The 22,961-nt window shown below is 39.1% G+C and overlaps 1 protein-coding gene across 1 annotated transcript in view; it reads right to left on the bottom strand.

The window, feature by feature from the left end:
• The window catches only part of LOC128687209 (uncharacterized), a 273,243-nt gene that overhangs the window by 9,475 nt on the left and 240,807 nt on the right, over positions 1-22,961 (bottom strand). Inside the window, exons 15-17 of the mRNA XM_070098518.1 lie at positions 18,079-18,129; positions 1,886-2,216; positions 1,531-1,674 (exon numbers count right to left, since the gene is read on the bottom strand). Coding sequence (XP_069954619.1) covers positions 1,531-1,674; positions 1,886-2,216; positions 18,079-18,129 — 526 coding nt within the window. The remainder of the gene's footprint in view (positions 1-1,530; positions 1,675-1,885; positions 2,217-18,078; positions 18,130-22,961) is intronic.

The raw sequence follows: 22,961 nt of genomic DNA, 5'->3' as shown, positions 1-22,961 counted from the left end.
AATATTAGGTTTACTAAGGCAACTGTAGATAATAATGTAGACCTAAGACATAGGTAGTAATAGGCCGATAATGTAGGCAAACACTAGGATAAGTTAGCTAAGGAGAACTGGCAGCCCTAGTTTGAACGAAGTGACGAGGGTCTGGAAGAGGGACCAGCTCGTTCTTCTTAAGACAGACACCAACTGGACAAGACGTGCCGTGATCAGCAGACGGCGCCCCCCACGTGTCTTCACATTTGAGACCTGGGGAAATCTGGTAGAGGCACCTCAATGTACCGTAGATGACCTCCTCCGTCAGGCCCATACAGTAAGACAAGACCTCCACTTTCTCGTAGATTTCTGGCCAGTGTCTGGGGAGATTGTGAGTTGAGTTTATCTGTGGGTCCAGTGTGCAACAGGCAGAGCATGCCCAGTAAGTATCAGTGTCTCAAAGCAGTCTGGAAGCTAGTGTCCGTGTCTGCATAGTTATACTAGGGGATACATACCCTCTTGGATATAGGAATCTCTGAGGTGCAGGCAGGTCACTAATAACGATTGAATATTGCAGGAATTAAGGCTCCCGGTTGCACGTGGTTTCTGAGGGGACGTCCAGAGGGGCTAAGGCTAAGCTTAGGGAAGTTGAAAATCAGGATATATGCTGCAACACCAAGTAAGTTAGTCCTTTATACGTGCATGCAGGCGAGTTTCTTGCAACATCAATCATTTGTGAAAATCTGTCCTATAAGCCACTTGTGAGGCTGAGGTACCCACCTCAGAGCTCGGTGTCAACAGAGTTTGCCAGGGTAGGCGACTCACTTGGAGGCAGTCCACACAAATTTTCACATACACAGCCATATTATTACACTACACAGCCATATTATTACACTACACAGCCATATTATTACCATGTTCACTGAGTTTAATCGTTTCTAACAACTACCTTTAGATGCCATCATAAACAAAGGGAGAAGTAATGAATAATTCATGCCAAGAGTTGTAAACAAACGCATGTGAAGGGCGGTTACTGCACCAGTCGCCAGATTCAGTTTTCTCTAATGCTGCATCAGAGAAAATGTAATGTTTACTCTCCATCCCACTCTCCATATAAACATTGGATGTTTATATGCTACATGATATGTAACGTGTTTCTTATATAATTTTGAAGAAAATATCATAGATGGATTAATGAAAATGCCTATATTAACGTAAAATAAGACATTTAATGTGGCAAAGAGTGATTATTAAATATACATTGCATATAATAAACATTACATGTTTATATGCTATGTAATGTGTTTCTTATGTAATTTTGAAGAAGATATAATAGATGGATTAATGAAAATGTCTATATTAATCTAAAAAATGACATTTAATGTACAAGTGATTATTATTAAATATACATAGCATATAAACATTGCATGTTTTTATATACTATGTAACGTGTTTCTTTGGGCCCATGGTTGCTTATTCTGCAGTTGCACTCAATCAATAACCACAAAAAGCAATGGATTATAGCAAAATGATTGGATGAATGAGCAGAAGCTTCCTCACTCGCCCAGAGACAAAGCCAAACTGACTCGCAAGCGGCCCCTGCCGGCGGATGGACGCCTCCCAAATGGCCGATAACCAGGCGCCGAAAAACCGGCCGATAACCGAGTTGGCTGATAACCGGGGGTCCACCGTAGATAAATTCCACTGTGTGGATAAGATGTAGTTAATAAAGGATAGCATTATACTACATTTATCTATTTTTTCATCGGGTCACTATTTTATACCATTTATCTCCATTAACAAAAAATGTATTAAAAGTTCATAATAAAGATAAATTACTTAAGCACAGAGAAATTCCATACATTATTACCAGTATAAAAAAAAACATTGTAGATTATGTGATCCTCACTCATACCTTTGTTTGTGAAGGTGACAAGCTTCTTTCTGTATCGTCATCAGATACCTCCTCTGCCAGAGTGTCATCTGCTTCCTCCTCGTCTTCAGTGTCTGTCATCTTGTCGTCATCCTTAACATCGTTCACCAATGATTCTGAAAGCGGGCTGTCTGAGGGTAGTTGCCTGTGCTGTTTAGCCGCAAGTTTGTCAGCCGACTGTTGGTTCTGTGTGACCAACTGACCTGTTGTGTCTGACTGACCTTCTGTTGTGTCTGACTGATGGTTCACATTCTCAGCTTCATTTTGTTTTGACTCTTGACCTTCATCCAGAAGCCACTGCGGATCATCTTCACTGCAATGAAAAAGCAATGTTTTACAAGATTCCTCTCCCTACATATTTCTCTTCATATATAATAATACAGTGGAATCCCAGATATCAGCCAATGCGGGTATTGGCCAAATTGTATGTAGGCCGATGTTTGGGCCAAAATTTTGCTCCGTGCTTTGGCCGGTGCCTTGCAAATCGGTCATGCTAGACGCGTCAGCCTGCCGGGATGCCATTCAAAGGTGAGTCAGTTTCCCTGTTTATCTCAGTGAGTGAGCATATACTCCGTGCATTCATCCAAACATTTCCTTAAAATCCATTGGTTTTTGTGCTTGTTACTAATTCCATTGTTCCAGTCGACCAAACTCATAGCTCTTTCTTTAGAACTCCATTTTTTCTATCGATTGAGTACAAGAAACTGCCCATTTACCGATATCAACTACCCAATACAATAACGTGGTCAGAAATTTGCAGTTTGGCCAATTTCATGAAAATTAAAAAATATGACAATTTCAAAATAGGGTCCAGAATGAACAATGCAGACATTCCTGGCTCTAAAATAACATTTTCTTTGTTCATCAGTCATGTCTCCAGGCCCCTCTGATATTACTCTTGCCTTCTGTTTTGAATTTTTATTCAAACAAAAAATAGAAGATTTACTGTTAGGCAGACTACTGCAATATTGTAAGAATTGTATAAATAATGTCAACCCATTCATGACTGCATATTAGAATGGTTCGTTGGACATTTACTGGACACTGACATCATTTGTTTACTTTTGAACATTGGCAAAAATCAAACATTTCCCCTACTTTGAGCTACATTTCTAGGTTCTTTTCATAGTAAAACCAATCAAAATAACCTCTATTTCTATAATATGTTTTCCATTCTGTCAAATGAGACCAAGAAAACGAGAATACAACCATATATACTATACGAAAATACACCACAAAGTCGACATTTTAACCCTTTAAGGGTTTTCAACATACTAGTACGGCTTACACACCAGGGTTATTAACGTACTAGAATGCCTAAATTCTAGCGCCTTCAAATCTAGTGAGAGAAAGCTGGTAGGCCTACATATGAAAGAATGGGGCTATGTGGTCAGTGTGCACAGTATAAAAAAATCCTGCAGCACACAGTGTGTAATGAGAAAAAAAACTTTGACCGTGTTTTTGGATTAAAACAGCGACTTTGCACTGTATTTTCGTATGGTATTTATGGTTGTATTCTAGTTTTCCTAGTCTCACTATATAGAATGGAAAACATGTTACAGAAATTGAGATGATTTTGATTGGTTTCACAATAAAAAGTACCTTGAAATTGAGCTGAAAGTAGCAGAAATGTTTGATTTTACCAAAGTTCAAAAGTAAACAAATCATGCCAAGCGTCCAATACACGTCAACTGGTGAGTCTAATATTCTTTCACAAGTGCACTGATATTATTTATACCATTTCTACACTAATGCAGAAGTCTGCATAACAGTAAATCTTCTATTTTTTGTGAGAATAAAAATTCAGAGTGGAAAGCAAAAGAAATATAAAAGGGGCCTGGGGACATGACTAACGAATAGAGAACTTGTTATTTTAGTGCCAGGAATGTCTGTCTTGCTTATTCTGGACCCTATTTGGAAATTGGCATCTTCTGATATTTGTGTGAAATTGGCAAAATTGCTAATTTCTAACCACTTTGTTGGATAGTTGAAACTGGTAAATGGGTGGTTTCTTGTACTCAATCGATAGACCAAATGGAGTTCTAGTGAAATAAATATGATTTCTGTTGACTAGTACAGAGGAATTGGTCGAAAATAGGGCTCAAAGTTGGCGAAATCGCCAATGCGTAAACATCGGTGAGACCGCTAACTTCACAAGAGCATAATTCCATAAGTTTTCCATCAAATTTCATACTTTTGGTGTCATTATGATTGGGAAAAGATTCTCTATCATTTCATAAGAAAAAATAATTTTTTTTTTTCTGAAAAATTTTTGACCCTGAGAACAAGTTTAGGAGAGGACCCTGAAAGGGTTAATTAAAAAAACGGTTGGAGTTTTTTTTTCTCATTATGCACTGGGTGCTACAGAATTTTTTTTTTATATGGTGCACACTGACCACACTGACCCGTTCTCTCACTTGTGGGCCTACCAGCTTTCTCCTGCTTGAATTGAAACCGCTAGAATTTACAAGTATATATACGTCAAAAACGGTGGCTCATAAGATGTATATATATGACCAAAACAGTCAAAGGGTTAACTCTTTGACTGTCACAACCCCCCAATCCTGAAGTGTCTCCTAGTGTCAAAAAATATTAAAAAAAAAAAAAAAAAAATTTTTTCTTACCAAAATGTTAAGACAAATTTTCTGATTGTTCTAAGCACCCCCAGAAAATTTTGCGATTAGTACTTACTGAGATATAGAGGAGTAAAACTGGCAGAAAGTGAGCCATGTAAGCAACAGCAGCGAATGATGCTCACCCGGTAAACTTTGTTTACTTACATTCGAAGGTTTCTTGTTTTTTTCACTATTTTATTTTTTCACATAACTTATGTGGCCTGTGAGACCAAAGTAAGGTGCAATGTACAAATACATTGCACCTTACAATAATTTCACAAACATTAGTATCATTATATTGTTTACAAAACTTATTTACACAAATGGACAATATAAAAAATTGTTTATTACTATTGTTCTATAATATTTATTTATTTATTTATTTATTAATTTGAACATGATACAGAGTAGTACAAATGAATACAGTTAAGTGCAACATGCCAAAGCCCCTTGTATGCAGAGCATTATGGGCAGGCTTAAAATTAACTTAAGATTAACTAAGCAGTGATATATTCAGTGGTAAAACATTATTGTAAACAGATAACAATTAAGCACAAATGAGTATTAAAAAGACAGGTCATATGGTCATTTACTGTGTTGCTGAGCAGTCAGTAGAATGGAGTATTCTGTTAGATAATGTAATTAAAAAATAACAAAGTTTGATTGGGTATCAGGTTAAACATTTATGAGATACAATTATGAGAAACATTTATGAGATACAATTTTTAAGATACAATTATTCAGTATTTATTTGGTTGTGGGTGAGTAAGTGATTTTTGAGAAGAGACTTGAATTTATAAACAGACAGTGTTTCTTTTATATTCACAGGTAATGAATTCCAGATTTTAGGGCCTTTTATGTGCATTGAGTTTTTGCATAGCGTGAGATGGACACGAGGAACATCAAAGAGTGATCTGTGCCTTGTGTTATGGTCATGTGTTCTGTTGAGGTTGGTAAGGAGACATTTGAGGGGAGGGTTTATATCAGAGTTAAGTGTTCTATGTATGTAATAGGTGCAGTAATAAGTATGGATGTTTTGTATGGTGAGTAGGTATAGGGTTTTGAATATTGGTGGAGTGTGCTGCCTGTAGTGGGAATTTGTTATCATTCTGACTGCAGCCTTTTGTTGGGTAATTAGTGGTCCGAGAAGATTTATTGTTGTTGAGCCCCATGCACAAATTCCACAGGTGAAATAGGGTTAAATAAGTGAGTGATACAGGGCCAGGAGGGCTGACTGTGGAACGTAGTACCGTATCTTCGATAGTGTGCCTACGGTTTTGGAAATTTTCTTGGAAATTTGCTGTATATGTGTTTGAAATTTGAGTCTATTATCAAGGTGGATTCCTAAGAATTTTCCCTCTGTGAGTTTTGTGATAGGTGATCCATTTATCATTATGTTAAGAGGGACATCTGTAGCTCTGTTACCAAACTGAATGTAGTAGGTTTTGTCAATGTTTAGAGTAAGTTCGTTAGTCCTCATCCAGGTAGATATTTTCTGTAATTCGGTATTTACAGTATTGGCTAGCGTGACTGGGCTCGGGTGAGAGAAGACGTATGTAGTGTCATCTGCAAATAGTGTGGGTTTGAGTAGTTATGATGCATTTGGTAGATCATTTATGTATATGAGAAAGGGAAGAGGGCCAAGGACACTTCCCTGTGGGACACCAACTGTTATTGGCTGTGTGGAAGAGTTTGCCCCATTTGTGTACACATATTGGCTTCTGTTGCTGAGATATGACTTTAGGTATTTGAGGGAGTGCCCTCTTATACCATAGTGTGACAATTTTATATGGAGCAAGTCATGGTCAGCTGTATCAAAAGCTTTACGTAAGTCAATGAAGATCCCCAGTGGGACTTCTTTTTTCTCTATTGCAGTGTACAGTGGAACCTCAAAAATCGAACTGCTCCAAACACAACCAATTATGTAAGTGTATTTTTGTAAGTGCTTTTATAAGTGTATTTTTAAGGGTCTGAAATGGACTAATCTAATTTACATTATTCCTGATGGGAATAAATTCATTCGTTAAAGGCACTCGAACAGACTTCTGGACCGAAGAAAGTTCGATTTTTGAGGTTCCACTGTATATATGTTCTAGCATGTGTATAATAGCATCATTAGTATTTTTATTAGGCCTGAACCCAAATTGACAGGGGTTGAGTACGTTTTGGGAGATGAGGTAGGAATAGATTCACTGATGAATTAATTTTTCGAAGATTTTAGAGAGAGGGTGTAAGTTGGATATTGGCCTATAGTTATTCAAGTCTGTTTGGTCTCCTCCTTTATGAATCGGGGTGACCCTTGCTATTTTGAGAACTGTAGGGAAGGTAGAGGATTCGATGGATTTGTTAAAGAGTGTTGCAATGATTGGTGATAGCACTTGTGATGCTTTTTTGTATATAAAAGGTGGTAAGGTATTTAAATCTCCTGTCTTGTTTTTTAGTGTGTTGATAATAAGGGAGACTTCAGTTGGTTTAGTTGGAGCTAGGAACAGTGTGTTCGGGTAGTTGCCAGTGAGGTAGTCACTGGGTGGGGTATCTGAGCTTGGGATTTTAATGGCAAGGTTTTTTCCTATAGTGGAGAAGAAATCATTGAGTATGTTTGCTGTTTCAGTTGGTGGGAGTTGGGGTTCATCTGATTTTGTTAATTTAATTTTGTATTTTGTGATATCTTTTTTGTTCCTAGAATTTCTGATAGGGTTTTCCAGGTCTTTTTTATATCACCTCGTAAGTTGGATAATCTGTTCTCATAATACAATTTTTTAGCCCTTCTTATCAGGCTGGTTAGGACTTGACAAGTAACGTTTTGTTTGGTCTCTGGTTATGTGACCCATTCTGTTCTGTTTTTCATATAGGTGCTTTGTATTTATGGATTTGAGGATGCTGAGTGTTAGCCAGGGACTGTTCAGTCTCTTAGCTGTCATCTGTTTAGTTTTTTTAGGGCAGTGCTTGTTATAGAGGTATTGGGTCTTTTTTAGAAAATTATTAATACATTCGTCAATATCTGTATAGATTTCTAGCTCAGTGTGCCAGTCAATGTTTGTCACTGCTGCTGTGAAGTTATTAATGGCTGCCTCATTGTGAAGTCTGAAAGTGACTTTAGTAGTGTCTTGGGGTAATTTGCCAGGATTTGTTATGAGGAAGGTAGGGTAGTGGTCTGTGGTATTATCTGTGATTATGCCTGATTTTAAAGGGGATATGGTGTTGGTCCAAATGTGGTCAAGTAGGGAAACACTAGTCTCTGTAACTCTTGTAGGTTTTGTTACTGTTGGTAGCAATATGCAGTTACTCATTGTGTTTGTGAATTCAGTAACGTGTAGGTCCTGGACTTGCAGGAGATTTATATTGAAGTCACCTGAGAGTAGTAAGTGATCTTTGTTCATGCGTGCATCAGTTATCATACTTCCTAGGTTTTCACTAAAATGGCTAATGTTAGATTGTGGTACTCTGTAGATGTTTATCACTGTGAGAGGTTTTTGTAGGTATTTGGATTTGAATTTAGCTATTATATGTTCCCATGTTCATCCCTTGTGCAAGTATTAGTGATACATTTTAGCTGGTCTGTGTAGTATACAGCTGTGCCACCCCCTTGTTGATCTGGCCTACAGTTGTGTATGGCTGTGTAACCAGGAATGGCATAGACATCTGTAGTATCAGGCTTTAGCCAGGTTTCAGTGAGAGTAATGATGGACATACTGGCATGCAGGGAATTTAGTAATGCTATGAGGTCATCGTAATGTTTGCTTAAAGATCTGATATTGTAGTTAAAGACAGTTATGTTTTTGTTGGCTCTGAGAAGTGCCATTACAGTTACTGTTTGATTCATTTAAGTCATTCAATAAGAGGTTGGTATCAGGATCAATGCTTGTAATCATAGGATTTATAGTGAATCTATAGTTAGAATTAAGTATAAAACAAAGTAAATATTCTAAAGCTATGAAATAGCACCTGAATTATTTTAACAAATGTAAAAATATGAGCTAAGGTAGTTCTTTAAAGCTAAAATAAAGGAGACAATATAAAGGGACTAAAATAATTTGTGGTGAACAAATAGAGTTGTAATCAAATAAATGAACTAGGGTATATAATGGCAAAATAGTGAACTTATTACACTTTAGCACCTGAGAATAGCACCTTGATTATTTTAACAATTGTGAATATATGAACTAAGGTAGTTATATAAAGCTAAAATGAGGAGAAGATATATAAGGGACTAAATTAAGTAATGGTAAACAAATTTAAATTGACAGATAGTCACTATGATATAATATTGATTTGGGAGTAAGATCTGATTTGTAATATATAATAAGTTGAGCAATTTATTGTACTATAAAAAGTAAAAATAATATGAGGTAGTTGGTAGTAGCTAGCAAAAGATAGTTTTAGAACTTGAACAATAATGTAATTGGAATATACACTAATTGCACACACAATATAGTCACTAAGATATGAAGAATAATCTAAGAGTAGGATTTGCCGTATAGTATAAAGTTTGAGCAATTAATATCACTATAGGAATATTATTTGAGGTAGTTGATACTGGTTAGTAGTTTGTTATTTGTAGTTTGGTAGAAAAGGGGAAAAAAAAGGTATGATTATAAGAGAATTTTAACACTGTTTAAGTAGGAAAGAAAATGGTAATACAGATATTATTAAAGAGTAAGTATCTTATTAACAAATAATAATTTGTGAATTGGAAATCTGGGAAGATACGTTAAACTGGGTCACACAAAGAACTGTGTGGGACACCTGGGATAATGAGCCAGTAAAATACTATCTAGCAGGTGATAGTACAGGGATTAGTTCAGTAATATATATATATATACAAATGTACAATCACTGGACACTTTCCTAGAATTGCTGCAGCTTGTGTAATTCTTTGAAATATGGGTGTATGCATAATGGTGTTTTACACTCCTCCCACATAATGGTGTTTTACACTCCTCACACATAATGGTGTTTTACACTCCTCACACATAATGGTGTTTTACACTCCTCACACATAATGGTGTTTTACACTCCTCACACATAATGGTGTTTTACACTCCTCACACATAATGGTGTTTTACACTCCTCACACATAATGGTGTTTTACACTCCTCACACATAATGGTGTTTTACACTCCTCACACATAATGGTGTTTTACACTACTCACACATAATGGTGTTTTACACTCCTCACACATAATGGTGTTTTACACTCCTCACACATAATGGTGTTTTACACTCCTCCCACATAATGGTGTTTTACACTCCTCACACATAATGGTGTTTTACACTCCTCACACATAATGGTGTTTTACACTCCTCACACATAATGGTGTTTTACACTCCTCACACATAATGGTGTTTTACACTCCTCACACATAATGGTGTTTTACACTCCTCACACATAATGGTGTTTTACACTCCTCACACATAATGGTGTTTTACACTCCTCACACATAATGGTGTTTTACACTCCTCACACATAATGGTGTTTTACACTCCTCACACATAATGGTGTTTTACACTCCTCACACATAATGGTGTTTTACACTCCTCACACATAATGGTGTTTTACACTCCTCACACATAATGGTGTTTTACACTCCTCACACATAAAATGAGTGTCTCTGCATTTTTGTGGGCATTTTTTAATATGTGCACAGACAAAACAGCTCTTGTGAGCAGTTTTCTCCAGAGTATTAGCAGGCAGTTGTGTTAGGTAGTTATCCCAGGTAAATGTTATGTGTCATCATTCCTACCTACCTATCTTTCTTTCTTCATTCTTTCATCCCTTCCTTCCTTCTGGTTTTTATAATATATATATACACTTATATAGTCACTGGACACTTATATAAAACTGCTATTATCTTCTGTAAGCTTGTGTGTGGGTGTGTACTCACCTAATTGTGGTTGCAGGGGTCGAGACTCAGCTCGTGGCCCCCACCTCTTCACTAATTACTACTAGGTCCTCTCCCTCTCTGCTTCCTGAGCTTTGTCATACCTCTTCTTAAAACTATGTATGGTTCCTGCTTCCACTACTCCACTTGCTAGGCTATTCCACTTCCTGACGACTCTATGACTGAAGAAATACTTCCTAACGTCCCTGTGACTCGTCTGAGTCTTTAGCTTCCAGTTGTGACCCCTTGTTTCTGTGTCCCCTCTCTGGAACATCCTATCTCTGTCCACCTTGTCTATTCCCCGCAGTACAGTGGACCCCCGCATAACGATGGCATCACATAGCGATTATTTCGCATACCGCTTACTTTAATCGCAAAATTTTTGCCGCGCATACCGATTAAAAACCCGCTCAACGATTTTCGTCCGAGACACGTCCAATGTGCGCCCTCAGCCAGCCTCACATGTGCCGCCCGTCCCATTGTTTACCAGCCAGCCTCCGCGGTAACATCCAAGCATACACTCGGAATATTTCGTATTATTACAGTGTTTTCGGTGCTGTTTCGGGAAAATAAGTGACCATGGGCCCCAAGAAAGCTTCTAGTGCCAACCCTACACCAATAAGGGTGAGAATTACAATAGAAATGAAGAAAGAGATCATTGATAAGTATGAAAGTGGAGTGCGTATAGCCGACCTAGTCAAGCTGTACAAGAAACCCCAATCAACCATCGCTACTATTGTGGGCACCAGAAAGACAATCAAGGAAGCTGTTCTTGCCAAAGGTTTAACTGTGTTTTCGAAACAAAGATCGCAAGTGATGGAAGATGTTGAGAGACTGTTATTGGTGTGGATAAATGAAAAACAGATAGCAGGAGATAGCGTCTCTCAAGCGATCATATGTGAAAAGGCTAGGAAGTTGCATGACGATTTAATTAAAAAACTGCCTGCAACTAGTGATGATGTGAGTGAATTTAAGGCCAGCAAAGGTTGGTTTGAGAGATTTAAGAAGCGTAGTGGCATCCATAGTGTGATAAGGCATGGTGAGGCTGCCAGTTCGGACCACAAAGCGGCTGAAAAATATGTGCAGGAATTCAAGGAGTACATAGAAAGTGAAGGACTGAAACCTGAACAAGTGTTTAATTGTGATGAAACAGGCCTGTTCTGGAAGAAAATGCCAAGCAGGACCTACATTACTCAGGAGGAAAAGGCACTCCCAGGACATAAGCCTATGAAAGACAGGCTTACTCTTCTCATGTGTGCCAATGCTACTGGTGATTGCAAAGTGAAGCCTTTATTAGTGTATCACTCTGAAACTCCCAGAGCGTTCAGGCAAAAGAATGTCCTCAAGGATAATTTGTGTGTGCTGTGGAGGGCAAACAGTAAGGCATGGGTCACTAGGGAATTTTTCTATAACTGGTTACACCATGCATTTGCCCCCAATGTGAAAGATTACCTAACTGAAAAGAAATTAGAACTTAAGTGCCTCCTGGTGTTAGACAATGCCCCTGGTCATCCTACAGACGTGGCAGAGCGACTTTATGGGGACATGAGCTTCATTAAGGTGAAGTTTTTGCCTCCTAATACCACTCCTCTCCTGCAGCCCATGGACCAGCAGGTTATTTCCAACTTCAAGAAACTGTACACAAAAGCTCTGTTTGAAAGGTGCTTTGTAATGACCTCAGAAACTGAACTGACTCTAAGAGAGTTTTGGAGAGATCACTTTAATATCCTCAATTGTGTAAACCTTATAGGTAAGGCTTGGGAGGAAGTGACTAAGAGGACCTTGAACTCTGCTTGGAAGAAACTGTGGCCAGAATGTGTAGAGAAAAGGGATTTTGAAGGGTTTGAGGCTAACCCTGAGAGGATTATGCCAGTTGAGGAATCCATTGTGGCATTGGGAAAGTCCTTGGGGTTGGAGGTTAGTGGGGAGGATGTGGAAGAGTTGGTGGAGGAGGACAATGAAGAACTAACCACTGATGAGCTGATAGATCAACTTCAAGAGCAAGAGGCCAGACCTGGGGAAACTGGTTCAGAGGAGGGGAGAGAGAAATTGAAGAAGTTGCCTACTACAAAGATTAAGGAAATCTGTGCAAAGTGGCTTGAAGTGCAAACCTTCATGGATGAAAATCACCCTCACACAGCTATTGCAAGCCGTGCTGGTGATTATTACACTGACAATGTTGTGAAACACTTTAGGCAAGTCATAAAGGAACGAGAGGTACAGGCCACTATGGACAGATATCTTGTGCGAAAGAAGTCCAGTGACTCTGAAGCTGGCCCTAGTGGCATTAAAAGAAGAAGGGAAGTAACCCCAGAAAAGGACTTACTACCTCAAGTCCTAATGGAAGGGGATTCCCCTTCTAAACAGTAAGAAGATAATGCTCTCCCCTCCTCCCATCCCATCAATCATCACCAGATCTTCAATAAAAGTAAGTGTCATGTAAGTGTGCATGCCTTTTTCAGTTTGTGTGTATTAAAATTAACATTTCATGTGGTAAAAAAATTTTTTTTTCATACTTTTGGGTGTCTTGCACGGATTAATTTTATTTCCATTATTTCTTATGGGGAAAATTCATTCACATAACGATTATTTCGCATAACAATTACCCCTCTTGCACGGATTAAAATCGTTAACCGGGGGTCCACTGTATCTTGTTTGTCATTATCATGTCTCCCCTGACCCTTCTGTCCTCCAGTGTCGTCAGTCCGATTTCCCTCAACCTTTCCTCGTACGACATTCCCCTGAGCTCTGGGACTAGCCTTGTTACAAACCTTTGTACTTTCTCTAACTTCTTGACGTGCTTGACCAGGTGTGGGTTCCAGACTGGTGCTGCATACTCCAGTATGGGCCTAACATACACAGTGTACAGTGTCTTGAACGATTCCTTATTAAGGTAGGTAGGTAGGTAGGTGTGTGTGTGTGTGTGTGTGTGTGTGTGTGTGTGTGTGTGTGTGTGTGTGTGTGTGTGTGTGTGTGTGTGTGTGTGTGTGTGTGTGTGTATGTGTGTGTGTATGTGTGTGTGTGTGTGTGTGTGTGTGTGTGTGTGTGTGTGTGTGTGTGTGTGTGTGTGTGTGTGTGTGTGTGTGTGTGTGTGTGTGTGTGTGTGTGTGTGTGTGGACTCCTAAATGTGCTGAATCAGGGTCTGGCAGCTGTCAAAATGACATTATTGCCTGTCAACACCCATGGGGTCCCATGCCTTCCTGCCCACCTCCTTCATAACTACCTACCATTCTTTCTTTTTCTTTCTCTTTCTATCTTTCTCTTTCTTTCTTTTTCTTTCTCTTTCCTCCTTTATCTTTCTTTCTTCCCTTCTTTCTTTCCTTTTCTTTTTCTTTCACTTTCCTTCTTTCTCTTTTCCTTTCTTTCTTTCTTCTGGTATCCTGGCCATTGCTTTCAGTCACAAACTCCTCAAAAACATGAAATTCATCTTCACTGACACTTCCATCTGTGTTAGAGCATCACTTAGGAAGAGTCCCAGATTCACCGGGGAGTCATATTTCTTACTGCTAGGCATGCTGAACAAGGACTACTGAAATAGCATTCCCACAATGCACCACTGGCTCCCCAATTTTTTTTATAGCGTGCACAGTGACCATGGAGACCCATTCTCACTTGTGGGCCTACCAGCTTTCTCCTGCTTGATTTGAAGCTGTTAGAATTTTGGCGCATTAATACATCAAACACATTGGCTCGTAAGACGTATACATACAACCGAAACAATCAAAGGGTTAAAAGATATAGATGGGAAGTAACCCCAGATAGGGCTTTGATACCTGAAGACATTATGGAGGATGATTCCCCTTCCAAACAATAACCTCTCCTCCTCCCTCTCCCCTCCTCCCTGTCTTCCATATGCCAACAAGAGTCTTCAATACAGGTATGTAATAATGATTTAAATGTTCATTTATATGTAACTCAAAAAGTATTTTTTTTTATTATTTTTGGGTGTCTGGAATGGAGTACTTGTATTTACATTAATTCTTATGGAAAATATTGCTTCAAATTTAGGCCTTTTCGGATTTAGGCCGACCTTCTGGAACGGATTATAGCCGATATTCGGGGTTCCACTGTAATAATAATAATAATAATAAGGGGTTGTTGAGGTAGTTTGGACATTAAAAAGGATGGAATGAAAGAGAATGACTTGGAAGGTGTATAAATCTGTAGTGGAAGGAAGGCGAGGTAGGGGCCAGCCTAGGATAGATTGAAGGGAAGGGAAGGGGTAAAAGAGGTTTTGTGTGCGAGGGGCTTAGACTTCCAGCAAGTATACATGAGCATGTTAGATAGGAGGAAGTGAAGGCAAATGGTTTATATACTTGATGTGCTGTTGGAGTGTGAGCAAATTAACATTTATGAAGGGGTTCAGGAAAATCAGTTAGCCAGACTTGACTCCTGGAGGTGGGAAGCGCAGTGCCTGAACTCTGAAGGAGTGGTAGAGATACATTGTAGAGTGATGGAGTGATGGCAAGAGAGCGATGATTTAAGCGTCTTGTTTTCTGGAGGGGTGGGGGTCACTCTGCCTTGGTGGGAAATGGCCGATGTGTTAATACAAAAATTAATAATAAAGTAATACTAATTATTTTTTATTATCACACTGGCCGATTCCCACCAAGGCAGGGTGGCCCGAAAAAGAAAAACTTTCACCATCATTCACTCCATCACTGTCTTGCCAGAAGGGTGCTTTACACTACAGTTTTTAAACTGCAACATTAACACCCCTCCTTCAGAGTGCAGGCACTGTACTTCCCATCTCCAGGACTCAAGTCCGGCCTGCCAGTTTCCCTGAATCCCTTCATAAATGTTACTTTGCTCACACTCCAACAGCACGTCAAGTATTAAAAACCATTTGTCTCCATTCACTCCTATCAAACACGCTCAAGCATGCCTGCTGGAAGTCCAAGCCCCTCGCACACAAAACCTCCTTTACCCCCTCCCTCCAACCCTTCCTAGGCCGACCCCTACCCCGCCTTCCTTCCACTACAGACTGATACACTCTTGAAGTCATTCTGTTTCGCTCCATTCTCTCTACATGTCCGAACCACCTCAACAACCCTTCCTCAGCCCTCTGGACAACAGTTTTGGTAATCCCGCACCTCCTCCTAACTTCCAAACTACGAATTCTCTGCATTATATTCACACCACACATTGCCCTCAGACATGACATCTCCACTGCCTCCAGCCTTCTCCTCGCTGCAACATTCATCACCCATGCTTCACACCCATATAAGAGCGTTGGTAAAACTATACTCTCATACATTCCCCTCTTTGCCTCCAAGGACAAGGTTCTTTGTCTCCACAGACTCCTAAGTGCACCACTCACTCTTTTTCCCTCATCAATTCTATGATTCACCTCATCTTTCATAGACCCATCCGCTGACACGTCCACTCCCAAATATCTGAATACGTTCACCTCCTCCATACTCTCTCCCTCCAATCTGATATTCAATCTTTCATCACCTAATCTTTTTGTTATCCTCATAACCTTACTCTTTCCTGTATTCACCTTTAATTTTCTTCTTTTGCACACCCTACCAAATTCATCCACCAATCTCTGCAGCTTCTCTTCAGAATCTCCCAAGAGCACAGTGTCATCAGCAAAGAGCAGCTGTGACAACTCCCACTTTGTGTGTGATTCTTTATCTTTTAACTCCACGCCTCTTGCCAAGACCCTCGCATTTACTTCTCTTACAACCCCATCTATAAATATATTAAACAACCACGGTGACATCACACATCCTTGTCTAAGGCCTACTTTTACTGGGAAAAAATTTCCCTCTTTCCTACATACTCTAACTTGAGCCTCACTATCCTCGTAAAAACTCTTCACTGCTTTCAGTAACCTACCTCCTATTATTAAAAAATGAAGAGTACAATACAGTTTTTAGAAAAGTCTGAAGTATACACAGTAGTTTAGGCACTTACAAACTGATACTGAACTTTGCTGTTCAAGCCTGTAAAGTTGAGTGCAACTCTCACACACAGTGCAACTGCAAATGTAAAGTTGAGTGCAACTCTCACACACAGTGCAACTGCAAATGTAAAGTTGAGTGCAACTCTCACACACAGTGCAACTGCAAATGTAAAGTTGAGTGCAACTCTCACACACAGTGCAACTGCAAATGTTACAGTTATGTGCAACTCTCACACACAGTACAACTGTAAATGTTACAGTTATGTGCAACTCTCACACACAGTACAACTGTAAATGTTACAGTTGTGTGCAACTCTCACACACAGTACAACTGTAAATGTTACAGTTATGTGCAACTCTCACACACAGTACAACTGTAAATGTTACAGTTGTGTGCAACTCTCACACACAGTACAACTGCAAATGTAAAGTTGAGTGCAACTCTCACACACAGTACAACTGCAAATGTAAAGTTGTGTGCAACTCTCACACACAGTACAACTGCAAATGTTAACCCTTTGACTGTTTTGGTCGTATATATACGTCTTACGAGCCACCGTGTTTGACGTATATATACTCAAAACTTCTAGTGGCTTCAAATCAAGCAGGAGAAAGCTGGTAGGCCCACATGTGAACGAATGGGTCTATGTGGCCAGTGTGCACCATATAAAAAAAATCCTGCAGCACGCAGTGCATAATGAGAAAAAAAAACTCCGACCATTTTTTGGATTAAAACACTAAATTTGTGGTGTATTTTCGTATAGTATTTATGATTGTATTCTCGTTTTCTTGGCCTCATTTGACAGAATTGAAAACATATTATAGAAATAGAGGTGATTTTGATTGGTTTTACTATGAAAAGAACCTTGAAATGGAGCTCAAAGTAGGGGAAATGTTTGATTTTTGCCAATGTTCAAAAGTAAACAAATGATGTCATTTTCCAATAAATGTCCAAGTAGCCATTCTAATATGCAGTCATGAATGGGTTGATATTATTTATACAATTATTACAATATTGCAGTAGTCTGCATAATAGTAAATCTTCTAATTTTTGTTTGAATAAAAATTCAAAATAGAAAGCAAGAGTAATATCAGAGGGGCCTGGAGACATGACTGATGAACAAAGAAAATGTTATTTTAGAGCCAGGAATGTCTGCATTGTTCATTCTGGACCCTATTTTGAAATTGGCATATTTTTTAATTTGTGTGAAATTGGCCAAATTGCAAATTTCTGACTATGTTATTGGGTAGTTGAGATCTGTAAATGGGCAGTTTCTTGTACTCAATCGATAGAACAAATGGAGTTCTAAAGAAATAGCTATGAGTTTGGTGGACTGGAACAATGGAATTAGCCGAAAATAGGTCTCAAAGTGGATGAAATTGCCGATTCGTAAATATCGCCGAGGTTGCTAACTTCGTGAAAGCACAATTCCGAAAGTTTTCCATCAAATTTCATTCTTGTGGTGTCATTACCATCAGGAAAAGATTCTCTATCATTTGATAGGAATTTTTTTTTTTTCAAAAATTTTTCGACACCAGGAGACACTTCAGGATTTGGGGTATCGACAGTCAAAGGGTTAAAGTTGTGTGCAACTCTCACACACAGTGCAACTGCAAATGTAAAGTTCACAAACTAGTCGACAAGAAAACTGGAATACTTTTCAATAAGACAAAAATGGAAAATTAAACATAATAAACTGCGCATGATTCAACATCATCTTTTCTCATTTTTTAAATAAAATTTTACATTCTTTATTCTTTACTTACATTTCCTCCAGCTCCCCTTTTTGCTCGATGTATTGTGCTATTTTGTCTACTCTGAAAGTCAAAAATATAATTACTTCCCAGCATCTTCATGAATATGACTGCATTAACTACCAACACTAACATGTGGTAGTCATGCATATTTATAAAATTATTCCAAAATTATTCTCTTGATTGGATAAATCTAAACACCACATTTTATGATGAACAAGACATTCTGATGTCGAGGATGCCCCCATTCCCCCATCCAATTCTGATTGGCTAAATTTTGGAAAAAAAAAAGGATAAAATGTACTCTGGCCTCCAAAATGCTGGGTAAATTTACAAGACTTTGGAAGAAAAATAGCATCTTTGATGCGTAAAATACAGTAGCCGAAAAAATCACAAATGGACCTGAACTTTTTCCAAAATCATTCTAATTCCAGGTGGACATTAGAGATTAAAAGATTATGTTGTTCATGTAGATTGTTTTCTGTTGTTGTATCAGAGTTGCTTGTGTTCGCTGCCTAGGTAATTTACACATACATATATTACTATGAATGATAACTGTATTTATGTGTAGCTGTACCTTAATAAACTTACTATACAGGTCTGCCATCACAAATTCGGCAATCAGTTATTCAGTTCCTTCAGTTTTTCGGCACTAATTTTGGCTAGTATAATTTCAAATTTCCAGAGTGGCCACACCAACCTGCTGGTACTGTTTGGCAGCACTAATTGCTGCATAAGTCATTCCAGTTTCTTTTTCTCCATTTATTGTTATAACCTGCTTACTTTTAGCCCTAGCCATAGTTCCAATGAATAAAAGAAATGCTTCTCATTATGTAAAGCACCGACACAGTACATTATCCATTAAAGATAAGGTGGCTTTGAAGCCACTGTCGGTTGCCATGAGCTCAGTCTCATGATGCAGGGGAATATGCTTTATTATTACGCTAATATCAAAACTATAGCTTATTTGCCTATCACAATTGATCTAATATGACATAATGAACAATATAAATAACATAAAACATGTTAAATACTCCAGAATAAATAATATTTGGCATAATACCAAGCAGTTCGACAGAAGTATGAAGAGGATATGGTATACAAATACCATTCTCCTATCCCTGTCTTGGGGGCTTATATTACAGAAAACGGAGTGTAGCACAGAGCTAACTGTGATATACACTCATACTCCACCATAAACCTGAAACAAAAAAGTTATTTTCTCTATATAGATTATCACACATAGCAGCATATGTGTAGAGAACCTAGGATAATCCAAAAAAGTCAACGTAGCTTATTTCTAGTACCTTCATACATACAGGCAGCCGCAGCAAGCAGCAACAAGGCTGCTCCTATATCTTGCCGTCCCCTGGGCCTAACCGAACTCCAGTGGTGGCCAAATTGCAAGTACTGCTGCAACAACATGCAAGGAACCTATAGTGACATGAAAACTGATGGTGACGACAACAAAATGGACTAAATATGACAAAAGAGGGACCGGCATTCAAGTACCACACCTGCTGCCAGACGTGAACCAGACATGAGACGTTTTCCACTACAATAAAATAACTGACCTCCATATCAACTGCACCAGTGTTCAACAGGAAGACAACATGGCAGAAAACCTGATCAACAAAACTCCAAGGAAATGACAGGTCTGTAGGACTTTTTTCCCCTCAGTGCCAAATGAGGAAAAGAATTGAGCATTTAAACATGGCTGACCGGCATCCAAACACCAGCTACTGCCAGACGTACAACTAACGAAGTGAAATTCTCATCTTTACTGACGTTCATCTGTACTGACAGTAACATCATATCTGTACCACCATCATATCACCTGTACCAGTGCTAACGAGAGGGAAACACAGGAGACATCGTCAAATCAACAGTACAAAACTCAAAGGTTATAGGACGGTTATCCCTCAGTGCCAGTCGTGGGAAAGAAGTGAATAGTTAAACAGCCAAGGTTAATGTTTTAGTAGCTGACCTATATTTAGCTGACCAGTGTACAGTGAGAGAATCATAGGAGAAAATGCCAAATATATCTATAAACTCAAGGAAAGTCAGGTTGTAGGTGGCATTTACTTCCCTCAGTGTTTTAAAAATGGCTGAGTCAGCAGACCAGGTCAGCCAGTCAACAACATGACACAACCCCTGATAATGGAACTGAGGGGGATTTGGAAGGATAAAACCATTGATTAAACCTTTCTGGTCTACCAGAATGAAAAGGCGTTAGAAATTAATAGGTGAAACCAGACTGTGAAGTGAGGCGGGAAGGGGAGTGTGTAATAAGGGGTTAACTAAAAGGGGTGTGTGAAGTTAAGGGAAAATCGAGCAGTGAAGAGAGTTTTGAAGAAGAAAATTTACTAGTAATTCAGTGGTGATTGCTAAAGCAGATACTAGGGTGTACTAGGTGACTGGAAAAGAGAAATAAATATTATTGTATATGAGTAAAAGAGCAAAGAGTGAAAATGGCAGGCATTAGGGGGGTACAGGCTGCCATAATTATATTTATCTTTCTTCTTCAATTCCATGCAGAAAGAAATCAGTCATGGGGGCTGGAAAAGGTGAATGGAGTAACAGTGCCCTGGACAGTAAAAGCCCAACAGTTGCCATCCTACCAGAAAAGTAAATGTCACTATTGGCGCAAGGTATGGCAACACTGTATACCCAAACAAAAACAGTGGCACACAGCTCTTATTGTAGTGCTCTTAAGTGGTGATATCCAAATTAATCCAGGACCTCAAACAATTGTGCAAAGGCAAAACAGACAGATATATGACGGTGATAATGACGGTCTAGTAGCTAGGAATGATAACCTTAACTCCATATGTAATGCATACATAGGTCAATGTGAGACAATACAGCCATTATTATCTCAAACACTACCAAACAAGTGCATACACTGTACTAAAGTACGCATGAAAAACAGAAAAGGCACCTTATGTAAAATGTGTAAGGGGTGGGTGCATGATGGATGGATGTACATTTATAGTAACAGTGCCAGAATTAACAGATGCACTTTGGCACAGTTACCCTTTAGCAATGATGACATTGATTTACCTAATTTTAATACATATGACCCATTGCCATATATTAATGATTATAATTGTTTTATGAAAACAGGCCTTTACTTTATTCATGTCAATGCAAGATCACTTGTAATAAAGTTGGTAGAATTACCGACAATATGTAAAGTAAAAGGACTTGATAAAGCTCCTGGAGAGCGAAACGTTGCCACAATAAAAAGTCACATTAGTTGCATTTGTGTCCTTTTACTTTGCAAGATCACTTCTTCCTAAATTGGCAGAGATTAGGATTCTAGCTAACAAAATTAGGGCGGCAGTTACAACCATCTCTGAATCCTGGTTGGATGATACGGTGACTGACGACGAGGTCAAAATAGAAGGTTACAATATAAAACGCTTAGATAGGAACAGAAAGGGTGGTGGAGTATGTGACTACATTAGAAATGACTTAGCTTACAACCCAAGACCTGATTTAAATAACAATAAACTAGAGATTCTATGGTTTGAAGTGCTGCTTCCCAAGACCAAACCCATCTTAGTAGGAACTAGTTACTGCCCTTCTACCCAGGACCAGTTCTTAGAAGACTTTTCCAGAGTATTGTCCGGACTTGAAAACAATTGCGAGATAATAATACTGGGAGACTTCAACATCTGTTTTCAGAAGCAAAATAATGGGCTATGCAAAAGGTATAAGCAAATTCTTGGTTTAAACAGTTATTTTTTTATTATTATCACACTGGCCGATTCCCACCAAGGCAGGGTGGCCCGAAAAAGAAAAACTTTCACCATCATTCACTCCATCACTGTCTTGCCAGAAGGGTGCTTTACACTACAACATTAACACCCCTCCTTCAGAGTGCAGACACTGTACTTCCCATCTCCAGGACTCAAGTCCGGCCTGCCGGTTTCCCTGAATCCCTTCATAAATGTTACTTTGCTCACACTCCAACAGCACGTCAAGTATTAAAAACCATTTGTCTCCATTCACTCCTATCAAACACGCTTACGCATGCCTGCTGGAAGTCCAAGCCCCTCGCACACAAAACCTCCTTTACCCCCTCTCTCCAACCCTTCCTAGGCCGACCCCTACCCCGCCTTCCTTCCACTACAGACTGATACACTCTTGAAGTCATTCTGTTTCGCTCCATTCTCTCTACATGTCCGAACCACCTCAACAACCCTTCCTCAGCCCTCTGGACAACAGTTTTGGTAATCCCGCACCTCCTCCTAACTTCCAAACTACGAATTCTCTGCATTATATTCACACCACACATTGCCCTCAGACATGACATCTCTACTGCCTCCAGCCTTCTCCTCGCTGCAACATTCATCACCCATGCTTCACACCCATATAAGAGCGTTGGTAAAACTATACTCTCATACATTCCCCTCTTTGCCTCCAAGGACAAAGTTCTTTGTCTCCACAGACTCCTAAGTGCACCACTCACTCTTTTTCCCTCATCAATTCTATGATTCACCTCATCTTTCATAGACCCATCCGCTGACACGTCCACTCCCAAATATCTGAATACGTTCACCTCCTCCATACTCTCTCCCTCCAATCTGATATTCAATCTTTCATCACCTAATCTTTTTGTTATCCTCATAACCATACTCTTTCCTGTATTCACCTTTAATTTTCTTCTTTTGCACACCCTACCAAATTCATCCACCAATCTCTGCAGCTTCTCTTCAGAATCTCCCAAGAGCACAGTGTCATCAGCAAAGAGCAGCTGTGACAACTCCCACTTTGTGTGTGATTCTTTATCTTTTAACTCCACGCCTCTTGCCAAGACCCTCGCATTTACTTCTCTTACAACCCCATCTATAAATATATTAAACAACCACGGTGACATCACACATCCT

Source organism: Cherax quadricarinatus, chromosome 62, assembly GCF_038502225.1.
Source record: "Cherax quadricarinatus isolate ZL_2023a chromosome 62, ASM3850222v1, whole genome shotgun sequence".
Lineage (NCBI taxonomy): Eukaryota > Metazoa > Arthropoda > Malacostraca > Decapoda > Parastacidae > Cherax > Cherax quadricarinatus.
Note: the sequence above shows the minus strand (reverse complement) of the source record. Positions and strands in the feature narration are given on the sequence as shown.